This window comes from Poecilia reticulata, linkage group LG19 (genome assembly GCF_000633615.1).
Source record: "Poecilia reticulata strain Guanapo linkage group LG19, Guppy_female_1.0+MT, whole genome shotgun sequence".
NCBI classification, from domain to species: Eukaryota; Metazoa; Chordata; class Actinopteri; order Cyprinodontiformes; family Poeciliidae; genus Poecilia; species Poecilia reticulata.
This window is the reverse complement of record NC_024349.1, coordinates 21,293,616-21,318,720: the sequence shown is the minus strand read 5'-3', so window position 1 is coordinate 21,318,720 and position 25,105 is coordinate 21,293,616. Positions and strand designations below refer to the sequence as shown.

Here is a 25,105-nt window from a genome sequence, read left to right as displayed (position 1 = left end):
ATGCTGGATAATATATGTTATCCAGCAACAAAAACGTCTTTGTTTTCGACTTGGGTTTTACGTGATGGAACAACACAAAGTATTGCGCAGCTGTGTAATTAAGGAATATTGTTTAGTTGTTTTTAAGATTTTTGGCTAACTCAAAAAGCTGTCCACCTTGACCGGGCAAAAAATATAAAACTAAAAGATTTTGGATATTCAGCACTGATACAGGATATTGTGTTTTTTCTTTGTATTCCAACATTCACAATTTTCTGAGGAATAGAAAAAATTCAGTCGCTCCGTTGCATAGAGTTGGTGTATTTATGTCCACCCATTCCAAAGTTCCTCCTGCTTGTTCCTCCCTTAACCATTTTTTTTGCTATGACTTTTTTGCTAGCTGCCTGTGGTATTTGTAACAGTTGTCTGTCTGTCTGTCTTGTCTTGTCTTCAGTCTGGTTAGGATACGGTGAGGTTCTCCTTCTGTCCAGTAGGGGGAGACATTAAATAATGGAAACATTTCCTGCATGTTTGCCTTTTTTTTTTTTCTTCGGAAATCATCTAGGTAGGAGTAATAAAAATCCTCACAACATTTTTTCAACTAAATTTCCTACATAAATCAGAACTTGAAGTGGTTACTGCGGTTTTACAAATGTTTGATAAATATTCTAGGCTGGTCACAATGAGACTTTTTTTTGTTGTCCCAGAACGATAATATTGTTTTGAGATCATTTTAATTCAATATAATGTTGATTACATAATAATGCAAGAACACATTCTTAAATATCAATTTTAAATTCTAATGATTATTTAACTCTGGAACTGGAAGACATTTTAAATATCCAAAATAAATGAACAAAACAACCCAAAAAAAACAAATAAAATTTATTATAAAGTTTCTGTAAACTAAAATGGGTCTATTTGAGACCAGAGCACCAGACTGAAGACTTTTATCATCCAATTTTAGGTAAGAAAAAGAGAAAAAAGAATCTTGCAGATGGAAATTATTGAGCTTTGTTATAATTTATCATACATTAATTGAATTATTCCTCATTGCGACAACCCAAGACACCTGCTAGGACCTTCATAAGACTTGTCCGGAGCCCGGTAATCAGTTTAGGGTGACTACCCCAAACCTACAGCCAGACGTTCTCCGTCCAGTCTGACTGAACCTGGGTCATTTAGCTTAGCTTGTGGAAATGTGCAAACTCAGAGAACCTGCAAACCGTGCAGGCTTATGAAACTCTCCAAGGTCGGGGTCGGTGTACGGACGCTCGTTGCTCTGTTTCCGCCGCAGGAGCTGCAGGCTCAGCTGGAGGAGGAGGTGCGGAGCCACGAGGAGCAGCGGGAGGAGCAGGCGGCCCTGGAGCGCCGCTGCGCCCTGCTGGTCAGCGAAGGCGAGGAGACGCGCGCGGCCCTGGAGAGCTCCGACAGGGCCCGGAAAGTCCTGGAGACGGAGCTGCAGGAGGCCAACGAGAAGCTCAGCGACCTCAGCGGACAGGTCGACATGGCTTTCTGTTCCCGTAACACCCATTTGACATCAATCAGACATTTTGAACCTTTTTTTTTTTTTTTTTTGGTGCGTACAGTTTCAGTCTGCTCTGACCGGGCGGAGGAAGCTGGAGGTGGATCTGCAGGCTCTGCAGCAGGAACATGAAGAGCTGCAGGCGGAGATGAGAGGCTGCGCCGACAAGGTCAAGAAGGCCGGCTGCGAGGTAAGACTCAGGACGGCGCCGCCGCACGCCGCTCACGTTTAACCACATCCGCACGCCACAAAACGCTCTGCTCCGTCAGCTGGCGCGAGTCGGAGAGGAGCTGCGGCTGGAGCAGGAGCACACGCTTCATCTGGAGAGGGTGAAGAAAAGTCTGGAAGGCCAGGTCAAAGACATGAGCGGCAGGCTGGACGAGGCCGAACAGATGGCTCTGAAAGGAGGGAAGAAGATCATCCAGAAGCTGGAGGGGAAGGTCAGTTACTAAACACTGGTGATCCACAGGACAGGCGGGCCGGGCGGCACCGAGTCCATGTCGGTACTTAAAGAAATTTCAGGTGTAACGGTAACAGAATAAAGACGCAATTATAGAAGAATGTTTTAAAATTAAGAGAAAAAAGTTGTTTTAAGAAGAAAGAAATCTAGTGTCATTAAATTTGTTGTTTTTTTTATGTCTGACTTTGCATAAAATTACTTCATTTTCCTAATATTACGGCTGATTATGTCTGACTTTGTTCTCGTATCATTTTGACTTTGTCAGATGACTTTATGGCATGTCTTCTTATGACTGTATTTATTGTTAAAATGAAAGAAGAAGAAAAATCTTAGCTGGATCTTTTATATTTTGTCACACAGTTGAATTATATTCAAAGTCCAAATAAAGAGAAACAAGATGGCGGGCCTCGCACCATGCTGAAAGTCCAGATTTTTTCAAAAACATGTAATTTCCAATAACCATAAATTCGACAGCCCTGCCTGTCCTCTCTTCATGTATATCTGCGTAGCCCACGCTCAGGCCGAAAATGTGACTCTGTGCAGGTCAAGGAGCTGGAGCTGGAGCTGGACTCGGAGCAGAAGCGTCACGCCGAGACGGTGAAGACGCTGCGGAAGAACGAGCGGCGCCTGAAGGAGCTGCTGTTCCAGTCCGAGGAGGACCAGAAGAACCAGCAGCGGATGCAGGAGCTGGTGGAGCGGCTGCAGAACAAGATGAAGGCCTACAAGAGACAAGTGGAGGAGGCGGTACGCCGCGCCGCCGCCGCCGCTCTGGATTCTCTGGGTGGCTTTGTGCTTGTCTGCATCTCACCATGTGCTGTCGCCCCACCAGGAGGAGCAGGCCAACATGAACCTGGCGAAGTACAGGAAGACTGTCCACGAGCTGGACGACGCGGAGGAGCGGGCCGACATCGCAGAGTCAGCGCTGACTAAGATCAGGACCAAGAACAGGGGCAGCTTCGGCAAGGGATACTCCTCTGTAAGGAGAACAGAAACCATCTGTTTCTGACAAACATGGAACTCCATTTGTTTCACTGGGATTTTATGTGACAAACCAACAAAAGGTTTTGCATAATTGAGAAGTGGAAGAAATGGAGTTTTTCTAAAACTGTCTTACACATGAAAATAGTAAAAAAAACTGTCGCGTAAATTCACATTTAACCCTCCTTTACGCAGGAAAAAAACCCTAAAAGTAAACATCTCGAGCTTCAGTAGTTTATATCAAAGCTTATTCATGTGTTAGACTGGCCTAGTCAAAGTCCAGATCTAAATTCTACTGAGAATCTAAATCAATAGCAATATATATCGCGATACACACCTGATCGATATCAGTAACTAAAACATCTGATAGAAAGTTCAACATTCAATATATAGAATATTCAATGAACTCCGATGTTGAACCGCACAGCATTCTGGGAGATGTAGGCAGAGGATAGGCTTTAGCTGCTCAACCTCTCACGGCCAGCTGAGTGAGGTTGGGGGCACCAACTAACTTGCTTACTCTTTGGCTACCTAGCAACAAGCTGTTGAGTAACTTGTGGTTACCTAGCAACAAGCTGTTGAGTAACTTGTGGTTACCTAGCAACAACCTGTTGAGTAACATGCGCAGCAGCGGTTTCATGTTTCCCCTCTGTTCCTCATAACTTTAAAAATTAAAAACAACGGCGTAGAGGGAAAGCTGTGGATAAAACAGCAATTTAGCTGAATTTCAGATATTTAAAAAAATAAATAAAATTGTTGATATTGATATGAAAGGCTTTTATTGTGATCAGTTTTACCGCCTTATTGTTCCATCCCAGCTATTGTTGCTATGAAGAATTGAGGAAGCAGAGGCACAAACCCCAGAAGTCTTCCTGCTGGTATTTGATCCTGCAAACTCAGGAATACAAATAGAACCACACTTTAATGTTATTTTTCTTCATTTCTTTGTTGGGCTGTCGCATAATATTTCATTAAAACTCATTGAAGTTTACGGCGGTAATATGGCAAAACGCAACAACGTTCAAGCTACTTTAACACTGTTTAATGTTTAAGGGAAAGTTTATGGATTGACCCTGTAGGTGTGTTTCTGTTCTGAAAGCAGAGTGTTCTCTCCGGCAGGGTTACAGCACTCCGTACCCGGGCCTGGTCCGGTCGCCCAGCTCTGTGGGCTCTGAGGGGAGAGGGGAGAAGATCCTGAACGACGACAACGAGTCGGTCAGCTCCCTCATTCCGGCTTACCTCAACTCCCTGAAGAAGCTCATGATCGATTAGCCGGACTTTACATTCGAACGTCCTCTGCGGAAACAACGCAGCGCTGCAGCGTCAGCGTGGGAACATCAGCAATACATTACCAGAACTTTATGTTCTTCATATGTAATGGAACCTTCCTGTTGTCCGTCTCCACCACTGACATGTTCCAGCTTTAATCATTTCTGCTTTAAAACACAACAGAGCTGATTTTTCTTGATGCAAATGCTTACTTCCTGTTCTCTGCTAAACTCTTTTAAAAAAACAAGTCGTCTGTCTTTCCAACAAGTTAGTTCTGATTTGAAATGCTTTCAGGGAGCTTTGGTTGCTTGAGTTGGTAACTCAGACGCTGATATGGGAATGGTTTCAAGATCAACAAGCGATAATTCAAATCAATAATCAATGCCCTGTTTTCTATCAATGTTAAGTGTGTTTTCAGTGTATTTTATCTAAAAGTGTAACTGTCCAAACTGTACCCAAAGCTTTTTATCTAATGATGAGACCTGACCAAATCATTTACCATTTTAATGTGAAAGTGGCTTCTTTTATAAAATACTTTTTTCATTTTTCTTGTCTTTTCCTTTTATTTCCAATATAAAACAAATGTTTTGACATTAGATGTAGTTTTAATTATCCATAGCAAACTGACCAACCCTTAATTACCCATTAAAAAATAGATATTTAATTTCTTCCTAAGGGATAAAGTAAAAAACGGTAATGCTGTCAGGGTTTAGAAATAATAAAAGTTGTACTACTTTCATCTTGGACAACAAATCCATCCAAAGGAACTTCATTTTTTTTGAAGGAAGTGTATTTTACGTAAAACTTTTATACATCTTTAAATCCTAATAGTGTCTATTTCACATTCTTCAGTGACTTAAATGGAAAGTGCAATTTAATAGTTACAAGGGGCACCAGAACATTATTAAAATAGATTTTGATAAGTAACTGACTTTAATCTTTCAGCTCTAATTGTGCAACTTCCTGACTGTAAGCCTGCGTGGGGAAAWCTCATCAGTACATCCTGTAACCATAAATGTAGAATTTATATTATAGATTTTATATATCACACAAATCCTGACCGGCTCTCGCATTGCACTCTCTTTCATGTGGGAAATTATCGAGATTATTTTTTTATTTTTTATTACAGCCGATTGTGACACAGTGTGGCAATATCTAACATTGCACCAGTCAAACGCAATATGATAAAGAACTCTGGTAGAGTTAGCCTTCCTGTGTTTACTCTGTAGACTCCGGTACAGAACGGACCTGATGACGTCATCAACTCGTCGGTGAAAAAATGGCGACCTCCGTGGGTGAAAAATATAACAAAAGATGAACATTTTTGAAGTAATTGAGTTTTGGCGTATCACCAGGTAATAGGAAAATTTCAACATATTTAAGCCAACATGTTCAACTAGTCGTAGATCCTTTAACAGAGCTAACTGGCATTAGCTCATGTCATTTTCCTCGGTCCCTTCTGTTCTCTACAAATGACTGTTAGCCAGAGTCTTTAACCGTGTAGTCTTTTTTGAGTAAATTTATTAGTTTCATTACCATCTTTTCATATAAACAAACTGTAAACATAAAGTTGGCAAATCCAAGCTTTAACGTTAGCTAGGTCTCCTTTAATAGATTACAACATTTTCTCCCAGAAATATATTTACCAGCCCATTCGTGATTAATTTTCAGTAAAAGAGGCATGTTTATTGTTTTATTTTAGAAGTCAATTCATTTTCAATCATACATTAATAATTCCAGAGGGAAATCACATGTTGTTGTAACTCATTATCCAAGGTTCTTCAAAGAGTTCGTAGATGCTGATGGCTGTGGGGAAGAAAGATCTCCTGTAGCAGTCTTTATTACAGCAGTTCTGCAGAAGCCTCTGACTGAAGACTCTCTCTTGTAGTACAACAGTCTCATGAAGAGAATGCTCAGGGTTGTCCATAATTTTCTTGATTTTTTGAAGAATCCTTTGCAAAATAATCACCAGATAATCGCCTTCTCCATCAGGTTGTTCAGCCATTTTAAGATGGTAAATCTATCATTTGTTGAAATTCAACAAGCCATGAGCTTCAACAGAACATTATAGCAACAGTAAAAATCGCAGTCACATAGATGTTACCATTACTGAATTAGAACCTCATCGGGCTTCGGAGTATCATAGCAACACTCTTAGCCTTAACTGCATTTAGTTTTAGCAGCATCTGTTAAATCATGGCAGTTGTCATGAATTAGCATTACACTGTTGCACGACGTAAAGGCTTCTCAACATTTACAAAATGTACAAGTCGGTGCTACTTCATCATTCACCTCACCTGAGTATCCTTTAGGAAACAAATTCCCACTCACAGTTGCTATTTTCCCGTTCAAAGAATCAGTGTAAGTTAAAACAAAACTCTGCCACCGCATCTCAAACGCCTCGGCGTTGTTCGGGACTTTTCACTCGAATATGGACGTCGTCTTCGTCGGTGGTGGGGGGAGAGGATCGGCGAGTTCGTCCTCGGTCTGCTTGCTGCGACGTGTGAATGAGTGGGAAAAAAAGAGGTACAGATCCCATCTCAGAGCTCCCAGTCATGTCCTCAGGCAGAGAGCTGTCCTCACCGAGTTCAGATCTCTATGTCGACAGGCCTGATTTCCCCCGTCTTATTCTCCCGCACCCACACCTCTCTGTCCTTGGTGGGGTCCACACACTGCAGGAGCTTGTCCACCGGCTCCATAGTCTGCAAAGAAAGCAGCTGTTAACTGAGAACGGGGAATACGAAGCTCCTCTGTGAGGAGATGGCTTAGAATTTTTTTTTTGTCAAGTACTGCGAATGGCTCTTTGTTCCCTCTGCTGGAGATAATTATAAAACACAGGGAGTCACTTCCATAAAAGTTTAAAAATCAGCATTCTTTAATTCTGTCTTTGCTTAAAGGTAACCGGTGGTGCCATCTTCTGGAGTAAACTCTTGGCAGATGTTACTAGTTAATCGAATAAAACCAATTTTAATCTAATAAACCATCAAACTTATGTTAATGAATTGTCTGCAGTTTTGCGGGCTGCTGTGCTCTGCACTCACACTTTGGTTGAACATGTCCGTCTCGTGGCGTAGAGTTGTGTACTGACAGAGGTGCTGCCTGATCATCTCCACCCGCTCCACCTCCAGTCTCTCCAGCTCCTGATGAGGACGGGACAAAAACACCTGAACCTCTATTTCAAACAGCCCCGCTTCACACGCACACGCACACACTCTCTCATCCCAAACTGGTGTGTTCTTACCAGGCTGGTGGTGACCATCTCCTCAAACCACTTGGACTGAGACTGGTTATACAGGTCGACACAGCGCATCAGATCATCCCCTGTTGGAGGATGAGGAAAAAAAAAATCGATCATTCAAGAAATACTACTGGGAGTGGTCTATGTAACACAAAACATCCAGCAGGTGGAGTCACAAGACAGGTTATCCCTCCAGGTGTCTGTCACACTTGCAGACTGTTGCACAGAACCTGCAGCTCAAACTGTTATTCCAAYGCAGGGCAGAGAATCTGGGCTGATAATGGATTTCATTACGATAGAGTATAAAAAGGGGTGATGACACATTCTGCATCCCGTTGACAACAGATGAAACAAACACTCATCRTGAGGAAGACAAGATCAGGGAGGAAGTGATGCTGGTCAGTATCTTCTGTCTTCAGCGTTAGCTTGTGTTGCCTATAAATGAAAGCTTGCTAAAAACAAATACAGTGAGGGCACCATGGTAACTGACTTCAAACACGTTGACAACAAGCTGCTTCTCAGAATGCTTTTAAATCTCAATACAGATCTTATTTAACTTGCTGTAAGAAGGTTTGTGTAGCCATTTGAGTTTTAATGGTGTTCGGATCATGAATTAGAAGGAAAAAWGTCAGATAAGCAACAAAACGTAACGTGTTACACACAGAAATCGATGGAGGCACCATGCATAAACACTAGGAGGTCATTGGCAACRACAATCTTCAGTGTGGACGCTGTTACTGATAGAAGATGACTCAAATGGTACTTTTTCGGTAGTACCTAGCAACGACTCGGCTCAACTTTACACATGTTGAGGAGTGGGTGGGGTCATCATGTAGTTGGGCTTCCTCAGAGTCCGAAAAGTAGAGTGACGAATCCCGAACGAACACAATTCAACAACGCAGGACATAGAAGCCATATTGGACGTTCTGCCCAGTCTGTGGCTTTTTGTCCGAACTCAGTCGCTGTTGTGAATTCCTACAGATGGCGGGTTGTGACTCCAGCTGTGACTCCTCCCACTAGCACAGGAAAATAGTATTTCATGGCCCAGTCAAAGTCCAGAGACAAAGCAGATTGAAAGACTGTTCAAACAGATGCCAGCAAAGCAGGACAGAGTAATGTTCTAAAGGTTCTTGGTTCTGTCTTTTTCAAGTTTGTGTTCTGGTTCCTGGAACATAATAGTTTGCAGTCAACAAGATCTTCTGACAGCTTAGCTAAGAATCTTCTCGTGTTAAAAGACACAAAATCAATAAACTCAAAGAAGCTACTAACATTTGTTTATCCACTTACCGTTAATACAATGGTAAGATWATGTAATAAAGCATGAAAATCTAAGTGCAAATGACTTTATTATGAGAGAACAGATGCCATGATTTAGTTGTTTTGGTCGGAGTCTCCTCTCTGGTTTCTATATTCTGTTTTCTCCATGTTGCATAAGGAGCAGGCAGCAGGGCTGRCGCTGYGTGAGACTGCGCTGGGATGGAGCGTTCCTTCTTCCATGTGACAGCATGTGGTTGTGCCTGCTTGACTCATAACGTCACCGTCTGCCTGAGAGTTTGCCTCTTAACCATGGACATTCCTGAGGTATCGCACCTATTAAACATGAACAACCACGAGGCCGTCTAGGCTTTTACTTTTGTCATGTCATAAAATACTCAGATAACTCAATTTCCGCACAGAGTCCAGCTGAAATCACYGTTTATCTAAAGGGCAGACAAGTTTCCAGCCGTCGTTATTTTGCTTCACAATGACAGGTACAATGAGGAAGGTTTCAGGAAGTCTCCAGCTGTCCAGGTTCTGACGTGGTTAGGTACCGTTTTATTTTCTGCTTTACTCTCAGGCTCTGTGGTGCTCAGTAGGTTGTAAGGGCAAGGCGTGACCCGGGATCTCCTAAGCAGCATCAGGCAATGCGTATAAAGGATCTGGGAGGAACATGCCGTCACTGCCAGTTGGTCAACAAGATATGGTATATCTAAACGCTTTTCTTATAAATTGGTGCCCATTGAGTCYCCTATGCATTTCCTTGGCTTTCAGTGAYTCCTSAGYTTGCTCTACCTTGAGAAGATTGCTGAATCACTGCGAAAACAGAGAGACTGCAAATATCTAGAGAACACCTTCTCGATGAGYATTTTCTGTACAGATCGCTTCTGTCTTGCCCGTTCTCCCATCTAAAGCCTTCAGACATGACAGACATAATCCACCAGTCACTGACTAGAGGGGGCACTGGGGATCCTTCAGCCATCTCCAAATTCTCCAGCAAGCTACTGCAACCTTTCATCTCATTCAACTTGATAACATCTCACTAATTCATGGTCTTCATAGAACTTCAACCGATTGCAATCTAAATCTGCAAAATCATGATTTTCTGCATTGCACAATAAAACTGTTATGCCTGATTTTGCTTTCTCATGGTGTATTCGTATGTGGGCTAAAAACCTTAACCCAAACATGACACCAAAAGCTCCAGTGTGTTGCCACCAGTCCAGAACTTGCGCTGGTGGCAGGTGGCTCCACGTGCATTTTCATGCAAATAAAGGGAAAGACTTTTGGACAATGGCCTTCTCACAAGAAGGGTATCAAATACGTTGCCATGTCCAAGATCACTTGTTGATTGAACTGTGTCAGGCAGCGTCGCAAAGGCTTTAAAGGGTGAAACACATCGTTTTGTCTGGAACATAAAACTGGTAACTGTTTCCATTAGGTAATACGATTCAGAAATCTCTCTCCTTGTGTAACGGCTTAACCCTTAAGAAAATCCCTCGTCACTTCATTACAGTATCAGGTTGCAAAGGTTCCTTTATATACCACAATAAGTAATACTGTCTGATAGCAATAATCAGGTTGCATTGTTGCTTATTCATTGCGCCTACACTGACGGTTCACTCATGACGACTGCTTGAAGTGGCTCACAGTGAGGGAGATCTCTTTGGAGTAATTCATGTAATAATTACGTCGCCACGAGAGGGAGCTCAAACACTAAGTGGAAAGAATTCAACTTTTATCCCCAAAAACGCCCTAACGCAGTGGTTCACTGTACAGTTAACGCTTTATTCCGAAACCCACGAAGCCATGAATTAACTTAGTGGGCGCGATGTTTTTGGCCATCAGATAATTAATGGTTGTGTATTTGTGCAGCATGTGGGAGTGCACCTCCCCCCTTTCCCTTCCTCTCCTGGGATAATAAAGCCAGTTTGCACCCACACCTCTCAGTCTGGTGCGAACAGAATGATGGAGCAGGAAATGTTTCTGTTTCTAGCCTTCATCTTGCCTCTGTAACACTCCGGCTTTAAAAATAAGTTTTTTTAAATCCCATTGTGGCTCTCAGCCCTGATAAAGTGCATGACTGGTTCAAAAACGGACCAACACAGCAAGTCGGTTCACAGACAGCCTCAAGTGGCCGATCCAATGAAGGGCCTGAAAGAACAGCGGAGGAGGATTCAGATGTAATTTCCTTTAAGATAATTATTAACAGGGATTAACTGGGACTTTAGGAGATTTTATATGGATGACTTCACTGTGATTCGGTTTACAATTATAGGAAGATCCAAGAGGAGAGAAAACATTCAAAATAATGAGTGTACTCTGTAAAACTAATTATTGGAGATGCACCTTTAGCTGGACCAGCCATGACAGCAAATGTAAACACATCATGCTACCATCAACACTCTTCAGTGTGGAAGTTCTATCAGCGGGGTGTAGAAAACGAAGTTAGAAGGCAGGAGAAGGTATTCACAAGGCAACTATTTATTACACACACATATCTGCTGTTCTGTTGTTAAAGATGAAGGCTTCTGCAGACAGGAAGTCACTCTTCTATCCCATAGCCAGCGTGTCCCCAGAACAACACCAGTCAGTCAGGATTAACCAGCCTCAGTGATCACAGCAGACGTGCGGCATAAATAAGCAGGAGGCGCTCTGGCCGAGCTAAAACAACAAACACAGACGTGGGACCCCCAGCCCCAGGATGACCTCTGCTCTGACCTGCTTGTGTGGATTTCCTGCGAGCCTTCTTGATCTCCTCCTCAGTCTTGCTGGTGAGCTTGCTCTCCAGCTGCTGGGTCTTTAACTCCAGCTCCTTCTGTCTGTCGGCCAGAGCTTTACGGGCCTGAACGAGATAAAAAAGCTCCAATATGAAACGGATAAAACAAAAAACGCTTACTTTGAGAGAACCAAGTCCTGTTGACTAGGTCTTTCCTCATACTGATGAAAAAAGATGCTTCTCATGGAAGATGTGTGGAGTTCTTTTTTTATCAGTAGGCTAAAAATGAGCGAACCAAGTCTGGTCTCACCTTCTCCACGGCTGCGTAACGGCCAACGAGCTGCTTCCGCAGGTCGGCGATGTGGTGGTCGAACCTCTTCATGTCCTTCTTGAAGTTCTCTCTGAATGTCAGGAAAGGTTTCTCCACTTCGCTCTGGAGCTGCTCACAAAACAAACCAGAGATCAGCACATCCAAAGGACAAACAAAAGAATGTTTACCCAGTTTCTTCAGAAAGGGCAGAGCAGGAGAACCGTCACATGTGGACCAGTCAAACCTGGACTGAATTGTTCTACACTTAAGTTTTACTTCAATCTAAAAACACTGTTCACTGATAGACTTGCATGTTTTCAGCCTTTATTTAACGTGGGAACGAGTTTCCATCACTAGTTTTTATCTGGATTAAATTGATGCATCACTATTTGACATTCTTATCTGCTGATGCTTTTCCTGAGAGAATTATAAGCTTAGGCTTTGAATCACAAGAGGATACGATTTCAACCCGTTTGCATACGAATATAAACCAAAAGCCTTAATTAGCTCTTGCTCTTGAGTAGCTTTCCACATTATGTCATCATCCTCTCTCTCACCGAGCTTGTGAGGATGATAAATCCGAAACTACGGACTTATCCAAACCACTCGGCTTCCTTTTCCTGATTCCCGAGCGTGTGGAGAGTTTAAGTAAACAGAGGCGCTTCCAGCAAAACGAATGTGACAAGATCATGTCGGTTTTTAGTGTTTTGCAGCAAGCGCGTCGCCGGTTTAATGATCCTAATAAGCGACGTGGCGTTCTGCCCCAGCTGTCAGCCGTGAATAAGGAGTGCAGCTCCTTCCTGTAGTCGACGGCGCAGCCCATCACTCAAAGATCATTCCCACTCCAATGCTTCCTATCTCTCCTCTGAGAATCTGGAAGAATGCTGCACATCTGTGCATCTCTGGAGCATAACATCACCGAGGACGGGTTTCTGCCTCGCTCTCCTCTCCCCTGCTTCATCTTCAACTAATCAAACGTGAAAAGTTAATTGGGACGTGTGTTTCTCCCTTTCAACTGACTGTTGGTGGCATGTTTTATGAGATGATCGCCTCTTATTTGCAGAGCTGCGTGTTCAAATGTTGAAAAGTTGGCCCGAATTGAAAACGGAAACAAAACACAAACACAATCTGGACTCATTTGCACAGTCAGCAATAAGTCCGTTTCCATGGTCACAGACAAAGGAGGACGTCGCGCCACCAGACAATAGAGACGGTGACGAGCGGGTGGGTTAGCGTGCGTCTTCTAACGAGGGAATGTGATTCGATGATTGCAGGACAGGTTGTATTTTTTTTCTCTAAATGTACAGTATTTAAGATTTTATGTGACGGACCAACACAAAGTAGTGCAGCCATTGTGACATGGACATAAATGGTTTTCATAAATGGTTTATTTTTTACAGATAAAAATCTAAAAAGTGGGGTGTAAATTAATATTCAGCCACATTTTATGTAGTATTCTGAAAACAAATCCAACTGCCTTCAAAATCTGCCTAATCAGTAACTAGACTCCACCTGAGTCTGACACAACCTCAGTGTGAGTACAGCTCATTAGTGAAAGATGCAATAGTTTGGTCTCATGTTTTTAAAGGTGCACTATTATGTGTTTTCTGGTCGCATGGTGCCACTTTATAGCACAATAAAGTAACTATGTTACCTTCAGTTATAAAAATGCTGTATGAAAACTACTAAAAAGACATTTTAAATCCTTGAAATTGGGCGCCTGTGTCTTTAAGAAACTCCTGCTCTTTCTGAAACTCCACCTTCAGGAAGTTATCGCAACAGGCCTCCTCTATTAACCTTTTAATGTTTTTACCAGCATTTCACTGAGAAGTGGCTCGTATAATGAGCTCAGCAGATCCACCAGGTGTTTGCTACTTGCTGCTGGCTAGTCTGAAGGAGCTGAGTGGAGGAGAGATGCTCTGTGAGGTGAAAGCTTTGAAACTGCAGCTCCAGGGAGGAGGAGCTTCATCGTCGAAGGTGGAGCTCGAGCTTGAGTGATCTAATCAAGGGAACAGGTGGTGTGTTTTGGATGAGTGAATAGCATTACGTCATGCAGTGGCAATGCTCTTCGAAATAACTGGTAATCCTAGAAAAAGAACCGAAGACTTGAGATTGGAGGAGACCCTTCAAATACAGGCAGAGCTGCTGCTTGAAATGAAAACATATCAAGTTGTTTGAATGCCCTGGTCAAAGTCCAAATCTAAATCTATCGAGTATCTGTTGCAAATTTTGGGCACTCTTCGTCAAATCTGACAGATCAGAATAAAAGAATAAAAACGTAACTCCGTAGCTTTAGATTTTCAAAGTTAGTAGAGTATTCTGGCCTTACGCAAAAATAATACAGTTCTACAAAGTACGGACTCAGGTGAGGACCCCCACACTTCCTGTTCAGAGCACTGATCCGTCGGAAACGAAACCTGCAGGCAACAGAATCAGTGATGCTGCCTTAGCTCATTCTTAGCCTCAGATCTAAACATCGTGAAGTGAAGCGGATTACCTTTGAAGAGAACTTCAGATGAACTTCGGCTTCGTCTGCCAGGCTCTTCTTCAGCTGGGCCCATGCCTCTCCCAGAGTCCTGGGAACAGATAAGACGGGCAGAGTTAGGAGACCACAAGCTGCACATACCTTCATCAAAACGACGCCACGTGATTTATTAGATGAGATGAAACGGGGGAGATCTGCCATGACGATAGGTGCAGGTATGAGGAGACAAGCTCGTGACGCACGCACACACACACACACACGTGCACACACACACGCGCAGACTGTCAACTGCACACAGATGGGGTCCAGGAGCCGCCAGTGCAAAAGTTCATTCACACACAAGCAGCCGATGAATCAAGCGAGCTAAGCCGCAGCGAGTTCAACGGGCCATTAGGACGTAGGAGACATCAGATATCCGAGTCTCCTCTCAGCCATGAGCTCAACACAGTCGGGAGACACTCATCGTTTGTCTCTTTAATAATCCAGACGGGTTTGCCTGAGAGAAAGAGAAAACACGGGTCGGCTGGATGACCCTTTTGTTTTTCATTAAACTGAGGACTGTAAAAGCATCAGCCAGCGGGCAGATAGTCAAGAGGCACGACACGAGGCCACTGGGATCCAGGACCGACGGTCTTTACGGGCGAGCGGCTCGCTTCAAAGCCTCGCTGTGAATGGAAGACATGCGCGGAATTCCCTCTCTCTGGCATCCAACGCATTCCTGACGCAGGCTGGGGGAAAGCCTGGCACCTGCGGAGCCGTGGCCTCCAACACGTCCAGAGCTGCAAAAAACCCATTTCACAGCGAATGCTTTCGAGTTGTTACAGAAAAAAAAAAAAAGAAGCAATGACTGGATTTGTGTCTTAAAATTAAGGCAACTCTCCATAACAAAAGCCAACCAACAATCAACTCATAAAGAGGTGGAATTATAAAAATACTTCATAATCTTCTAGGTCCAACCAAATCTTATAAAGATTTCCAGCAGCATGGAAAACCCACAAGAAATAGTAATCATGATCAAAGATGAGCAATTTTTTTATTTATTTAAATACATTTAAACCTCTAAATCTGGAAATCACAATATAAATTCTACAATTTGGAGTTTTGGTTCTCCCTCCTGTAGGGATGCACAGAAATGAAAATTTGAGGCAATATCCACATCTGATATTAGGACTGGACGACATGACTGAAAAACGCATCATATAAGATATAAGCGCTTCATGTCAGTCAATATTGATAATTGCAGATTTTTTTGGGGGGGGGGATTGCTTTATATATCTGAAATACAGCCAAGCTGGTGGTGTGACATTTCCAGTTTGCAGTTTTCTTTTACTTTAAGCATTTATGAGGCTTGGTGGCGAAACCTTAAACCGCTGCTGCGCAAGTTACTCAACAAGTTGTTGCTAGGCAACCACAAGTTATGCAACGAGTTGTTGCTAAGCAACCACAAGTTACTCAACAAGTTGTTGCTAAGCAACCACAAGTTACTCAACAAGTTGTTGCTAGGTAACCAAAAAGCAAGTGAGTTAGTTGATGCCACCAACCTTGCATAGCTGGCTGTGAGAGGTTGAGCGGCTAAAGCATTTCCTCTGCCCACATCTCCCAGAATGCTGTGCAGTTCTGGATAGAAGTTCAATGAAATTATTGACTATTCTATCAGAAGTATTATCCACTAATATTGACCATATAAGTTTCCATATTGACCATATCATGAGATATATTGTTATTGAGTCTCTCTCTCTCTCTCTCTCTCTCTCTCTCTCTCTCTCTCTCTCTCTCTCTCTCTCTCTCTCTCTCTCTCTGCTGACTGTGTGGCTTTGTGTAGATAAAAATACGGTGAATCTGACAGAACGCAGAGAAGATGTACAAAAACTGAGCTATTACCACCGGAATGTCGACCCAGGAATCCCACTCCCACCACTGTTATGATCCATGTTTACACAGCATAATATTTACAGTCAGATGAACATTTGGTTGTATAAACAGCAAGCTACAAGTGAAAGATGATACGGCTTAAAGTGATGATTTTTACAGTGGTTTGCTTTAAACCAAAACAGCATGTTTTGGTTTAAAGCAAAACATGCTTTAAACCATGTTTAATTGGTCATGTTCATGGTGGAACAATGAACATGACCAAAGGAACCTTTTTTGTGAACAAGCAACACTCTGAAACTTTCTCAACAAATCTTCAAATAACTCAAAGCTGGTGAAAGGAAGAGTGGGAAGGATTAAACAAGATGTAGGATTACTTCATTAGTCTCTGAAAATATGGCAAAAAGACCCAATTAGAGTCTAGAGAAGGCGTCAACGATTCACTTTGAATCTACCACTGCATGAGATCCTCCATTGTGGCTTAATAATTACTAATCAATTCTGATATGATAAAGAACTGAGCAATCCTGGGAGCAGCATTTCTTTGTGTTTTCACAGAAACGGACAGAAACTAGAATGTTTCTTTTCATGAACAGTTTTAAACAGTACATTGCAAATTATGTGCTTTTTGACGTGTTATGTTAAATTATTCTGTACTCTATAACCTTCTAGAAATAAAACAAAAATGTCCTGATGTTCTGCTTTTTACAGCTCTGAACTAACAATCTTTAACTTTTTGGATGGTAAGGTTTATTGACCTTGTTGTAGAGTCTCCAGTGTAATTATGTACAACTCCTTTTTTACTGATGTTTCTGTGGGGGTCAACAACCACACTGCTAAAATCTTTTTGCATTAAACCAATGAGTAAAACAGAATCTTTAGCATTCATTAATTTCAGTATTCTATAGCTGCAGCCTTTTTGCCAATTTTGTGTCCTAAAATTATAATTCATCAATGATGTCCCGGAGAAAACATTTTTTACAGCTTGAAATCTGATCTTGAATGCAAGATCAGATTGCATTCAAGGGTTAACAAGGGTTAATAAGATCAGATATTGACCCTTGTTAATAATGTTATCAACAAGGGTTTGTTAATAATAGATCTCATTAACAAACCCTCTTCAGAGTGAATGTTGTTACTGAGCAAAGACTCAGTTAGCTATGATGCCATTTGAGTGGGATGGTTAAGATTGAAGTCTGAGCAATCTTAAAAAGCTATTCAACAGGAAAGTGTCAAATTCTTTCAGGCTAAATACTTTAACAAGACATGGTGAAAATGAGTGAAAAGACAGTTTAAAGAAATGACAAAGCCATTTAAAAAGTGATAGGGATCTGAGGTTTTGCTCCAGTTTTTATTCAAAATTTTAAAACTTCATTTATATTGCATGTCATGGCTGTGAAGAGACCATTTTATTTACTGAAGCAAGTCCAGGGTTTACGAATAAATGTGCTGGAGTTGACAAGAAAATGATGGAGAAGAATACAAAGAAACTAACAGAAAAACACATAATTTTTGTGTCTTCTGATTCAAAGCTGTAGAAGCTTAGTGCCACTTCAAATATTATTCGGACTCGGTAAAGTGGATCCGTCAAACGTCCGCAGCCTTACATGCCCCTCTGACAGGCAATCGTTCCCAACAACATATTGGATTTCGGAGGGAAAGTGATCTCCCGCTGTAGACCCCCTTTTATTTGGCAAATCTGATACGGAGTAGAATCTGCAGCTTAAGAAAAAATGTCACATGCCTCACAGCCGCATCTCGACCAAACAAATGGTAAATTCAGGAATAAACAGACGGCTGGTTCTGGTCGGATCGGAGGAACCGAGCAACAAAACGCTGATTGTCCCGTCCAACAACAGAACCAGCCTGAGGCGAAGCATAATGAAAGTATTGTGCTGCACTTTTGTGGGTGTGGGCAGACCGAGCAGGCTGGCATAATCTGGATTCTGTCAAGGACGGCTCCAACCCACTCTCTGTCACCATGTTAATATGATGGAGCTAGCTTACATGTATGTTCGCTAAACCCTGCAGGGGAGGGTTGGCCTCATTAAACATTGCTAAATTAAGCACTCACCTCCAATTCCTCTCATTTCCTCTGACACCACGCTAAGAATGTAAAATTAAATCTATAAATTCAGCAAGTACGAACAAAAACAACAAGACATCTGTAAAATTCACTGACTAGCAGTTAGCAAGCTAGCTACCTGTTGGCAACACTAGCCAGTAGCCAGCAAGTCTATTTCACTGGGTAAGTTTTCCTTTATCATGACTTTAAATAATTTGCGTCTAAGAAATCAAAACATGAACCAAAAAGACAACTGGCTTACTGGAAACAAATTAGCATCACTTTACTAAATACGTATTGTAAGAGTTCAGACAGAGTAGCCTTTGATTTGATCAAACAGTAATCTGGGAAAAAATGCGGATAAGACACTCAACAGAAATACTGTGAAATATTAAACATTCACAATTAATGTAGAGAAACATAAATAACTACATTTACTTATGTAGTGCCACTATATAACAAATATCCCGAAAAAAAAGTAAGTGCGTAAATATGCATTAGTAAAAGCATACAAGAACATTTGCATGGTTGGCCTACGTTCATAACAGCAATATATATTGCTGAATGTGGCTATATTGATCACCGTTTTCTGACTCTTTAACTTCAACACAATGTTCCCACCACTCTTTGTGAGCTTAAGCATCTCTGACAAATATACAATACAAACATCAAGGGCAAAAATATTAATACCATGCTGATTTTTCCAGAATATCACTTGAAATATCATATCCTACCAAAAACTGCACCCAACACTGAACACATTTTTTTTTTGTTATAATTTTTGACTCAGCAGCCAAAGTGTCTGAATTACAAATTTTCCCAGCTGCCCTAGAACCATAAAACACAAAAAATGACATTTATGAGTTGTTCAGTTAACAGAGGCTGGTTTTTCACTTGTGCATCTGCAAAACATACACACACACACACACACACACACACAAAAACAAGTTGTCATGTTGCTATGCAGGGTCACCGTTTCCTTCTGGAATTTCTTAATAAGACGAGCTAAATAGCAAGTGTCACAGTCAGAGTCCACAGCTTCTCATCTTCTGCGAGCCGTGTCTCACTCGGCTTCCTGTTACTTTTCCATTTTCCGTGCTCCTTTAGCAGACCGGACAAAGAGCTGCTCTCAGCGCGAACCCGCCCACCCCTCTGCTGTCAGACGGCGGAGAAGAAGAGCGGCTGAAAACTTTCTTACACTCTGCAGGAGCCTCACGGAGGCCCCCCCATCGCCACCGCATCACACCTCCTTCCCTCACTCCCCCCTTCCCATTCGTGGGTTTTTGCCCTTCTCTCCTCTGCTCATCTGTAACAGCCGTCACAGGTTGCAGTTCTGCTCTGTAGAGGCACCAAAATGTTCTCCGCACCCCGACTCACAACGGGACGCCTCGACTGGTCGGTTATTTGCCGTGAAGCAGCCTGAATGTCTGATTAATTTAACCTTACTGCCAATCTAYACCAAACAGAACTACTTGAAGCTGATGTGAAACATCGGTTGACCTCTTAAATGTTTTTTTAACAGTGATGGGGGGAAAAAATCATTAATTTAACTTTAAATGCTAAAAATATGCACATGATGCCTTATTAAAAATATAAGCTATTTTACAAAATAACATGTTTCACAATATCAAATAAAACTTGAAGCACAATAAGTAAAGACAATAGAATACTCAAAAAGGAGTGAGAAGAAGCAAAGTTAAACAAACTAAATGCATCTTTCTTTGACCTGCCTGAATATCGTTTCTTGATTTATAAATATATTAGGAAAATATTCTGACCTACTCTAACTATTCCTTTCTTTCGACGCAGTAAAATATTAAAATTTTACTGCAAAATACTGATCCTAAAAGAATGGACTTAAAAATCTGCGCATGCTTAAAGCGGCAACAAACTAAGCAGGCCAGGCAGGCGTACCGTTCCTTCAGTGCTGACATGTGTTTCTTTAGAAAATATTCATTTATGCAGCCATGTGTGCGACAGCCTCCTCTGAGACCGATAGGTGGGTGTAGAGATTTAGATTTTTTTATTTTTTTTCCCACTGTCACTCACCCTTCTTCCTGGCTTGCTAGAGGGATCTGCGAGAGCTTCGAGAGATTCTTGGCGTACTCTTCTTCTATCTTTATCCTGAGAGGGACGTAGAGAACTCGATTACAACACAGCTTTTATGAAACTTGGTTTCCATCTGCGTTTCCTCTGTTGTGCAATAAACGGAGTGATGTGCATAAATGAGCAGAAGAAGGGGGAAAAAAAGGCAAAACAAAACAGGAGGAAATGGTTTTGTTTAATGACAGCTGCTTGGTTTTCATGGTAACGTGATAAAAAAAAAAACAACAACAACCCAGTGCCGAACGATGACGGAAGATCATAAAAGCAGATACCTTTCTCGTATGAACTCGGCCATCTCTTTCTGCATCTGTTTACCCTTGAGCTGTTTCTGCAACAGAACCTCGAATCCAGTGATGCAACCGTTACCCTGGGGATCCTTCCTGTCAGCCTGTGAGATAAACACAGCAAGTGCACAAGAAATGCATTGAGGAAAAAGAACCAATGAGATCAGAACTACATTAAAATGCAGCCGAGGTACGTCTCCGACGGTTTTGCACACCGACAGATTGACATTTCCGCCTGTTCTTCTCAGCAGAGGTGGACAGCAGATGTTAGTCGTTTCCAGCAGGGATGCACAGATTGCAGTTTTCCAAACAATCACCAATCTCTATAAAGCTTGACCTGCCAATTTTGATTTTGACCAATGCCGATCAATTTTTTTCATCTCAAAAAGTTGCTAAGTAGGCAAAAGTGGGGGGGGGGACTGTTGCTAACCGCGCACGTACAGATTTTGTGTGCGAGTATCGACCGGCCACGAATCTCACAAATTTAAGGAAATCTGGGACGATTTATCGGTGCAAGTCATCTGGATTGAAAAATAAGCACAAAATTAAGGCTGCAGAAGGGAAACATCCTCACTTCCGTCAGAACAGACAATTTAAACTCGTGTTCTGGACACAAAACGCAGGAAGTGGGGTGAATATCTGTGAGCAAACTGCAGAAAATCATCTGAAAGAAATGGGATTAACGTCTAGAAAAGCTAAACTAGAACTACCAGAAGGGAACGAGGACTATGGCTCAGTGGAACAAAGGTGGATGTGTCGAGGAACTCTTTGACTGCGTCATCGGTTAGAGACGATGTGGTTCCAGCACAATAAAACACATGGAGGTTCTTCTTGCACATCTTTACAGTCAGTGATGATATGTGGGTACATGCCAGGTGAAGGAGGAGGGTAAATGGAAGCCTTTATCTCAACAAGTTTGCACAGGTTGGCAATCCGGGGTGCATCATTCACACCAGTCCTGCTTGGTGCGCTTTAAGTGAACTCTAGTTTATTTGCCAAGAAAATCCGGTTGGTTAAGGAAGGTGTGAATGCGTCATCTAACTATGAGGGGGACCAAAAATAGAGAACTCTGGTCCACCTAAACACCCTGGTCTAGTTTTGGTTGAAGTGAATTCTGGTGCAGTTTGAATGCCCATGTGAATGGCAATCAGACCAGAGGCCACCCCAAAAGCAGGAAGTGTATTATAGTGCAGGGCACTATAATACAACAACAAAAACAAACACCTGTGCCTAGTGATAGTGGGAGAAATGGCTCATGTCTTTTTTTTTATTTTCGTTTTTTTACCAAAAACAAAATCCTTCAACTGCTAAAATCTGACACGACTATTTTTTGTTCACATTTTGTGAATAAGGAAGTTGTGCTCAGAGCTTTTCATATTCATATACAATATTTCATATCGTTTCATTCAGTGGTTCTTGGAAAAGGTTTTCCGAAAGGTTTGGTTTGTTTGACGGAGTGCGACGTGAAATCGAACCGAAATTTTGGTCCGAGTCTACCAAGCTTTCCTAACTCCAATATTCATTCAGAGAAGAAGCAATTTTAAGGATCATGATGATGCATCTTGTGACACAAAAATAAATTCTACTAATTCTCAAAAGCATTTTGCTTTTCCTTTCACAGAGAGAAATCTTTTTCCGAAACATTCAATAAGAACATCCCCCCCTCTGGAAGTGACTGCAGCGTGTCAGAGTGCTGCAGGCGCGGCGTGCACCTGGTAGAGATTACACTGCAGGGGTGGGAGATGTCCAAACAGAGCAACAAAGGCCCGCTGGCTCGCTGTGTTCCAGGCCGTTACTTGGTACCGTGTCATCCCACTGTGCAGTGTTCTGTATCACGGAACAGCCCGGCGCTGACTCTCTGCAGAGTGGACTCGCGTCGAAAGATGTAAAGGATCCGGTGTTATTTTTGTTTACCCTCGTAGAGTATCTCCAACTTCACTCCATCATTTTCTCTCTAGTTCAAAATTTAAAAATATGTTTAGAGAAATAATCCAGAGATGGAAACAAATGGAAGGGAAACCAACGTGTTTGGCCGTGAAGCCTTTTTATTCACTTTAAAGGTTCAGATGGTGATTTGATGATGGCTTTTTAAACATGTCTCTGCAAAACCTCATGCAGCCGAGTCCAAAATGATTAAACTTTAAAGCTTCTATTTTCTGCAGATTGACTAATTGTGGATTTTAAGAGTTTCTTATTTCTTTTTAAAGCTTGTAATAGCGTTGTTGTTTATCTGAGTTACTGAGATTTTCTATTCAACATTTACTTACAGTTGCACAGACAACCAAGATTTTTCTCTGGCCGCACCTCAACTGAAATCAGACCTTCGATCTTGTCCTTTTTAAGTCAAGACTTTTCTTTCTTATTATTCAGGCTTTTATTGCCTAAAAATGTGATGACACTTTTGATTTTATCTACCTTGTTTGTTTCGTTTTGTTTCCTCTGCTATTTAAAATTGTACTTTTTATATTGATTTTGTGGCACAGTTTGGTCACCAACGTGTAAAGGGCTACATGAAGAAACAAATTAATGAATGTAACCTATTTATATAGTTATATTAGCAGTTATGCAGTAATTCTTTACTAAAAATAAGTCTGTATATATTTCAAAGACTGTACATCCTTACATTTTTTTTCAAAAGACAGCCAATATTCTCTTTTGTAGAGCATCAACTTACATCTAGAAGTGATGCAACTCTGCATCCACACAGTGAGAGCGTATGACCAAGAGCTTGTGTCCTAAATAACATGACAGTGGATCACGGAGGGGTAACTCTTGCACGTTTTATGGCATGTTTGAAGGAAGAACAGCAAAGTAGAACAGCGGAGAGCTGTAACCATCCCCATTTTGTTCAGAATGCCATGAATACTGAAATACAGAAAATGAACGTGCAGAACATTGAGGAAAACGTACCCAGAAGTAGTCACAGTAGCTCCACTCGTCGGGTTTCAGCAGCTGCTGTTCGGCCATAAAGATTGGAGACGGAAACGTCACACAGTTGATCTGCGGGATGAAGACAGAGATGATGGATCCATACTGGAGTGTTGAAGCTATTAAGAATAGCGACACTATGGTCATTAGAGAAGGTATTGGAAAATGAAATCTGCGTCTCCATAAAGCTCGTCAGCAGAGGCGCATTCCTCAAGCAGCTCAGATGTTTTCACCACACATTTGTTTTATTATACAACACTTTGTTGGTTTTTGACCAATGACCTCTGACATGTAGATAAAGTTTAATTATTTACTCACTTAATAAACTTTACATTAACATGCCTGTATGCAGCACTCTGCAAAAAGCCAGTTTCTTTAAACTCGTCTTTCAGCAGGAGAACTGTCAAGTCAGCAGTTTCCACATGATTATGGTCAAAACACAGCAGTCTATAACTTCATAAAAATATTTCCTTTTTAATGTGGAGGTTATACAGGGAAACTGAATTTTGAGTTTTTATGAGCTGTAAACCCAAATTCTAAACACTAATAGAAATAAATACCTGGAAAATACGACTTTAAGTATTATTAATCTATACAACATTTTAACTTCACTTTTTTAAAGTTTAATTTCAGAAAAAAAGTTACTTTTTGAAGACATTCTGACTGACTGAGATGAATGTATTTACATGCATACATGCGTCTTTAGTTTTCACTCTTTTTCTGCAGCCAGGACACAGCAAACCAAAGAGAATGATTTAAATACAACACAGTTCACTTCTGCTTCCTGTTCTGATTAATCTTAGGGAAGGTATTTTCAGCACGTGTTCTGACACAACACTGCGAATTTATCAACCAACATCCTGGATTACCTAATATTGCTTTTAAATTGTCCTGCAAAAGTTAACAGCACTTTGTCTGTTTTCTTCCCCAGAGTCACCAGCGCTATACTTCTGATCAAAATGTGATTGCAATTATTCGCTCTATTACACGCAAAAAGCATAAATAACTGCTTTTAATTAAACCACGTTTAAGAAGAAATAAGTTTCAGTGAGCTGCAAGGATACCAAAAGTATCCCTAAGGTTGTTTTTCTCTTTACATCTTTTTACGTCGGAGGCGTCCAACGAAATATCCCCCGGAAAAAAAAAAATGCATCTTCATAATCACATCTTCCGTCTTCCTCAGCCTGCAGAGAAGATGCACAGCTTTGTTTCAACAAAACGTCAGTGGCAGTCCGTTGGCACAGCCTCTCTTTGCAGAGGAAGCTGGTAAGCAGCAGAGGTCTGCTGATGACTTTTCCAGAAGCAATATTCAAACTGCCATGGGAAGAAAAGTAGTAAAAGGCCTCTTTTCCAAGTTTACTTTGGAATAAGTGTTATAATTTCTCAGAGGGAAGCGCCTCCTCAGTAGAGGTAAAGGGTTAGGGGGGCTTTAAACAAAACCCCTGCTTCCTTTTGTAAAGATCTCCAATGACATAAGGAGATGGGCTACATTTGTTTGACACACATTCCTTGATAGACGAAGCGTGAGAGTCATAGATATGAATTATCCTCAAATTTCTAACATACCATTCAGCATCCATTTCTGCTGTGACAATTGAACTACAAACTTAAATGCACCTTATTGATATTTTAT

General features: G+C 41.6%; 2 protein-coding genes across 7 annotated transcripts in view; one reads left to right on the top strand and one right to left on the bottom strand.

Annotated features, from left to right (window-relative positions):
* Window positions 1-4,758, top strand: part of LOC103481922 (myosin-16) — a 47,595-nt gene extending 42,837 nt beyond the window's left edge. For all 6 annotated transcript variants that reach the window (XM_008437747.2, XM_008437746.2, XM_008437745.2 and 3 more), the window contains 6 exons: window positions 1,277-1,480; window positions 1,569-1,694; window positions 1,774-1,944; window positions 2,508-2,708; window positions 2,794-2,940; window positions 4,062-4,758. In XM_008437747.2, coding sequence (XP_008435969.1) covers window positions 1,277-1,480; window positions 1,569-1,694; window positions 1,774-1,944; window positions 2,508-2,708; window positions 2,794-2,940; window positions 4,062-4,214 — 1,002 coding nt within the window. In that variant the 3' untranslated portion in view covers window positions 4,215-4,758. The remainder of the gene's footprint in view (window positions 1-1,276; window positions 1,481-1,568; window positions 1,695-1,773; window positions 1,945-2,507; window positions 2,709-2,793; window positions 2,941-4,061) is intronic.
* Window positions 4,759-6,077: 1,319 nt separating this feature from the next.
* Window positions 6,078-25,105, bottom strand: part of gas7b (growth arrest-specific 7b) — a 55,166-nt gene continuing 36,138 nt past the window's right edge. The window contains exons 6-14 of the mRNA XM_008437743.2: window positions 23,455-23,544; window positions 20,533-20,648; window positions 20,204-20,278; window positions 14,233-14,311; window positions 11,736-11,864; window positions 11,428-11,551; window positions 7,453-7,532; window positions 7,253-7,351; window positions 6,078-6,913 (exon numbers count right to left, since the gene is read on the bottom strand). Coding sequence (XP_008435965.1) covers window positions 6,800-6,913; window positions 7,253-7,351; window positions 7,453-7,532; window positions 11,428-11,551; window positions 11,736-11,864; window positions 14,233-14,311; window positions 20,204-20,278; window positions 20,533-20,648; window positions 23,455-23,544 — 906 coding nt within the window. The 3' untranslated portion in view covers window positions 6,078-6,799. The remainder of the gene's footprint in view (window positions 6,914-7,252; window positions 7,352-7,452; window positions 7,533-11,427; window positions 11,552-11,735; window positions 11,865-14,232; window positions 14,312-20,203; window positions 20,279-20,532; window positions 20,649-23,454; window positions 23,545-25,105) is intronic.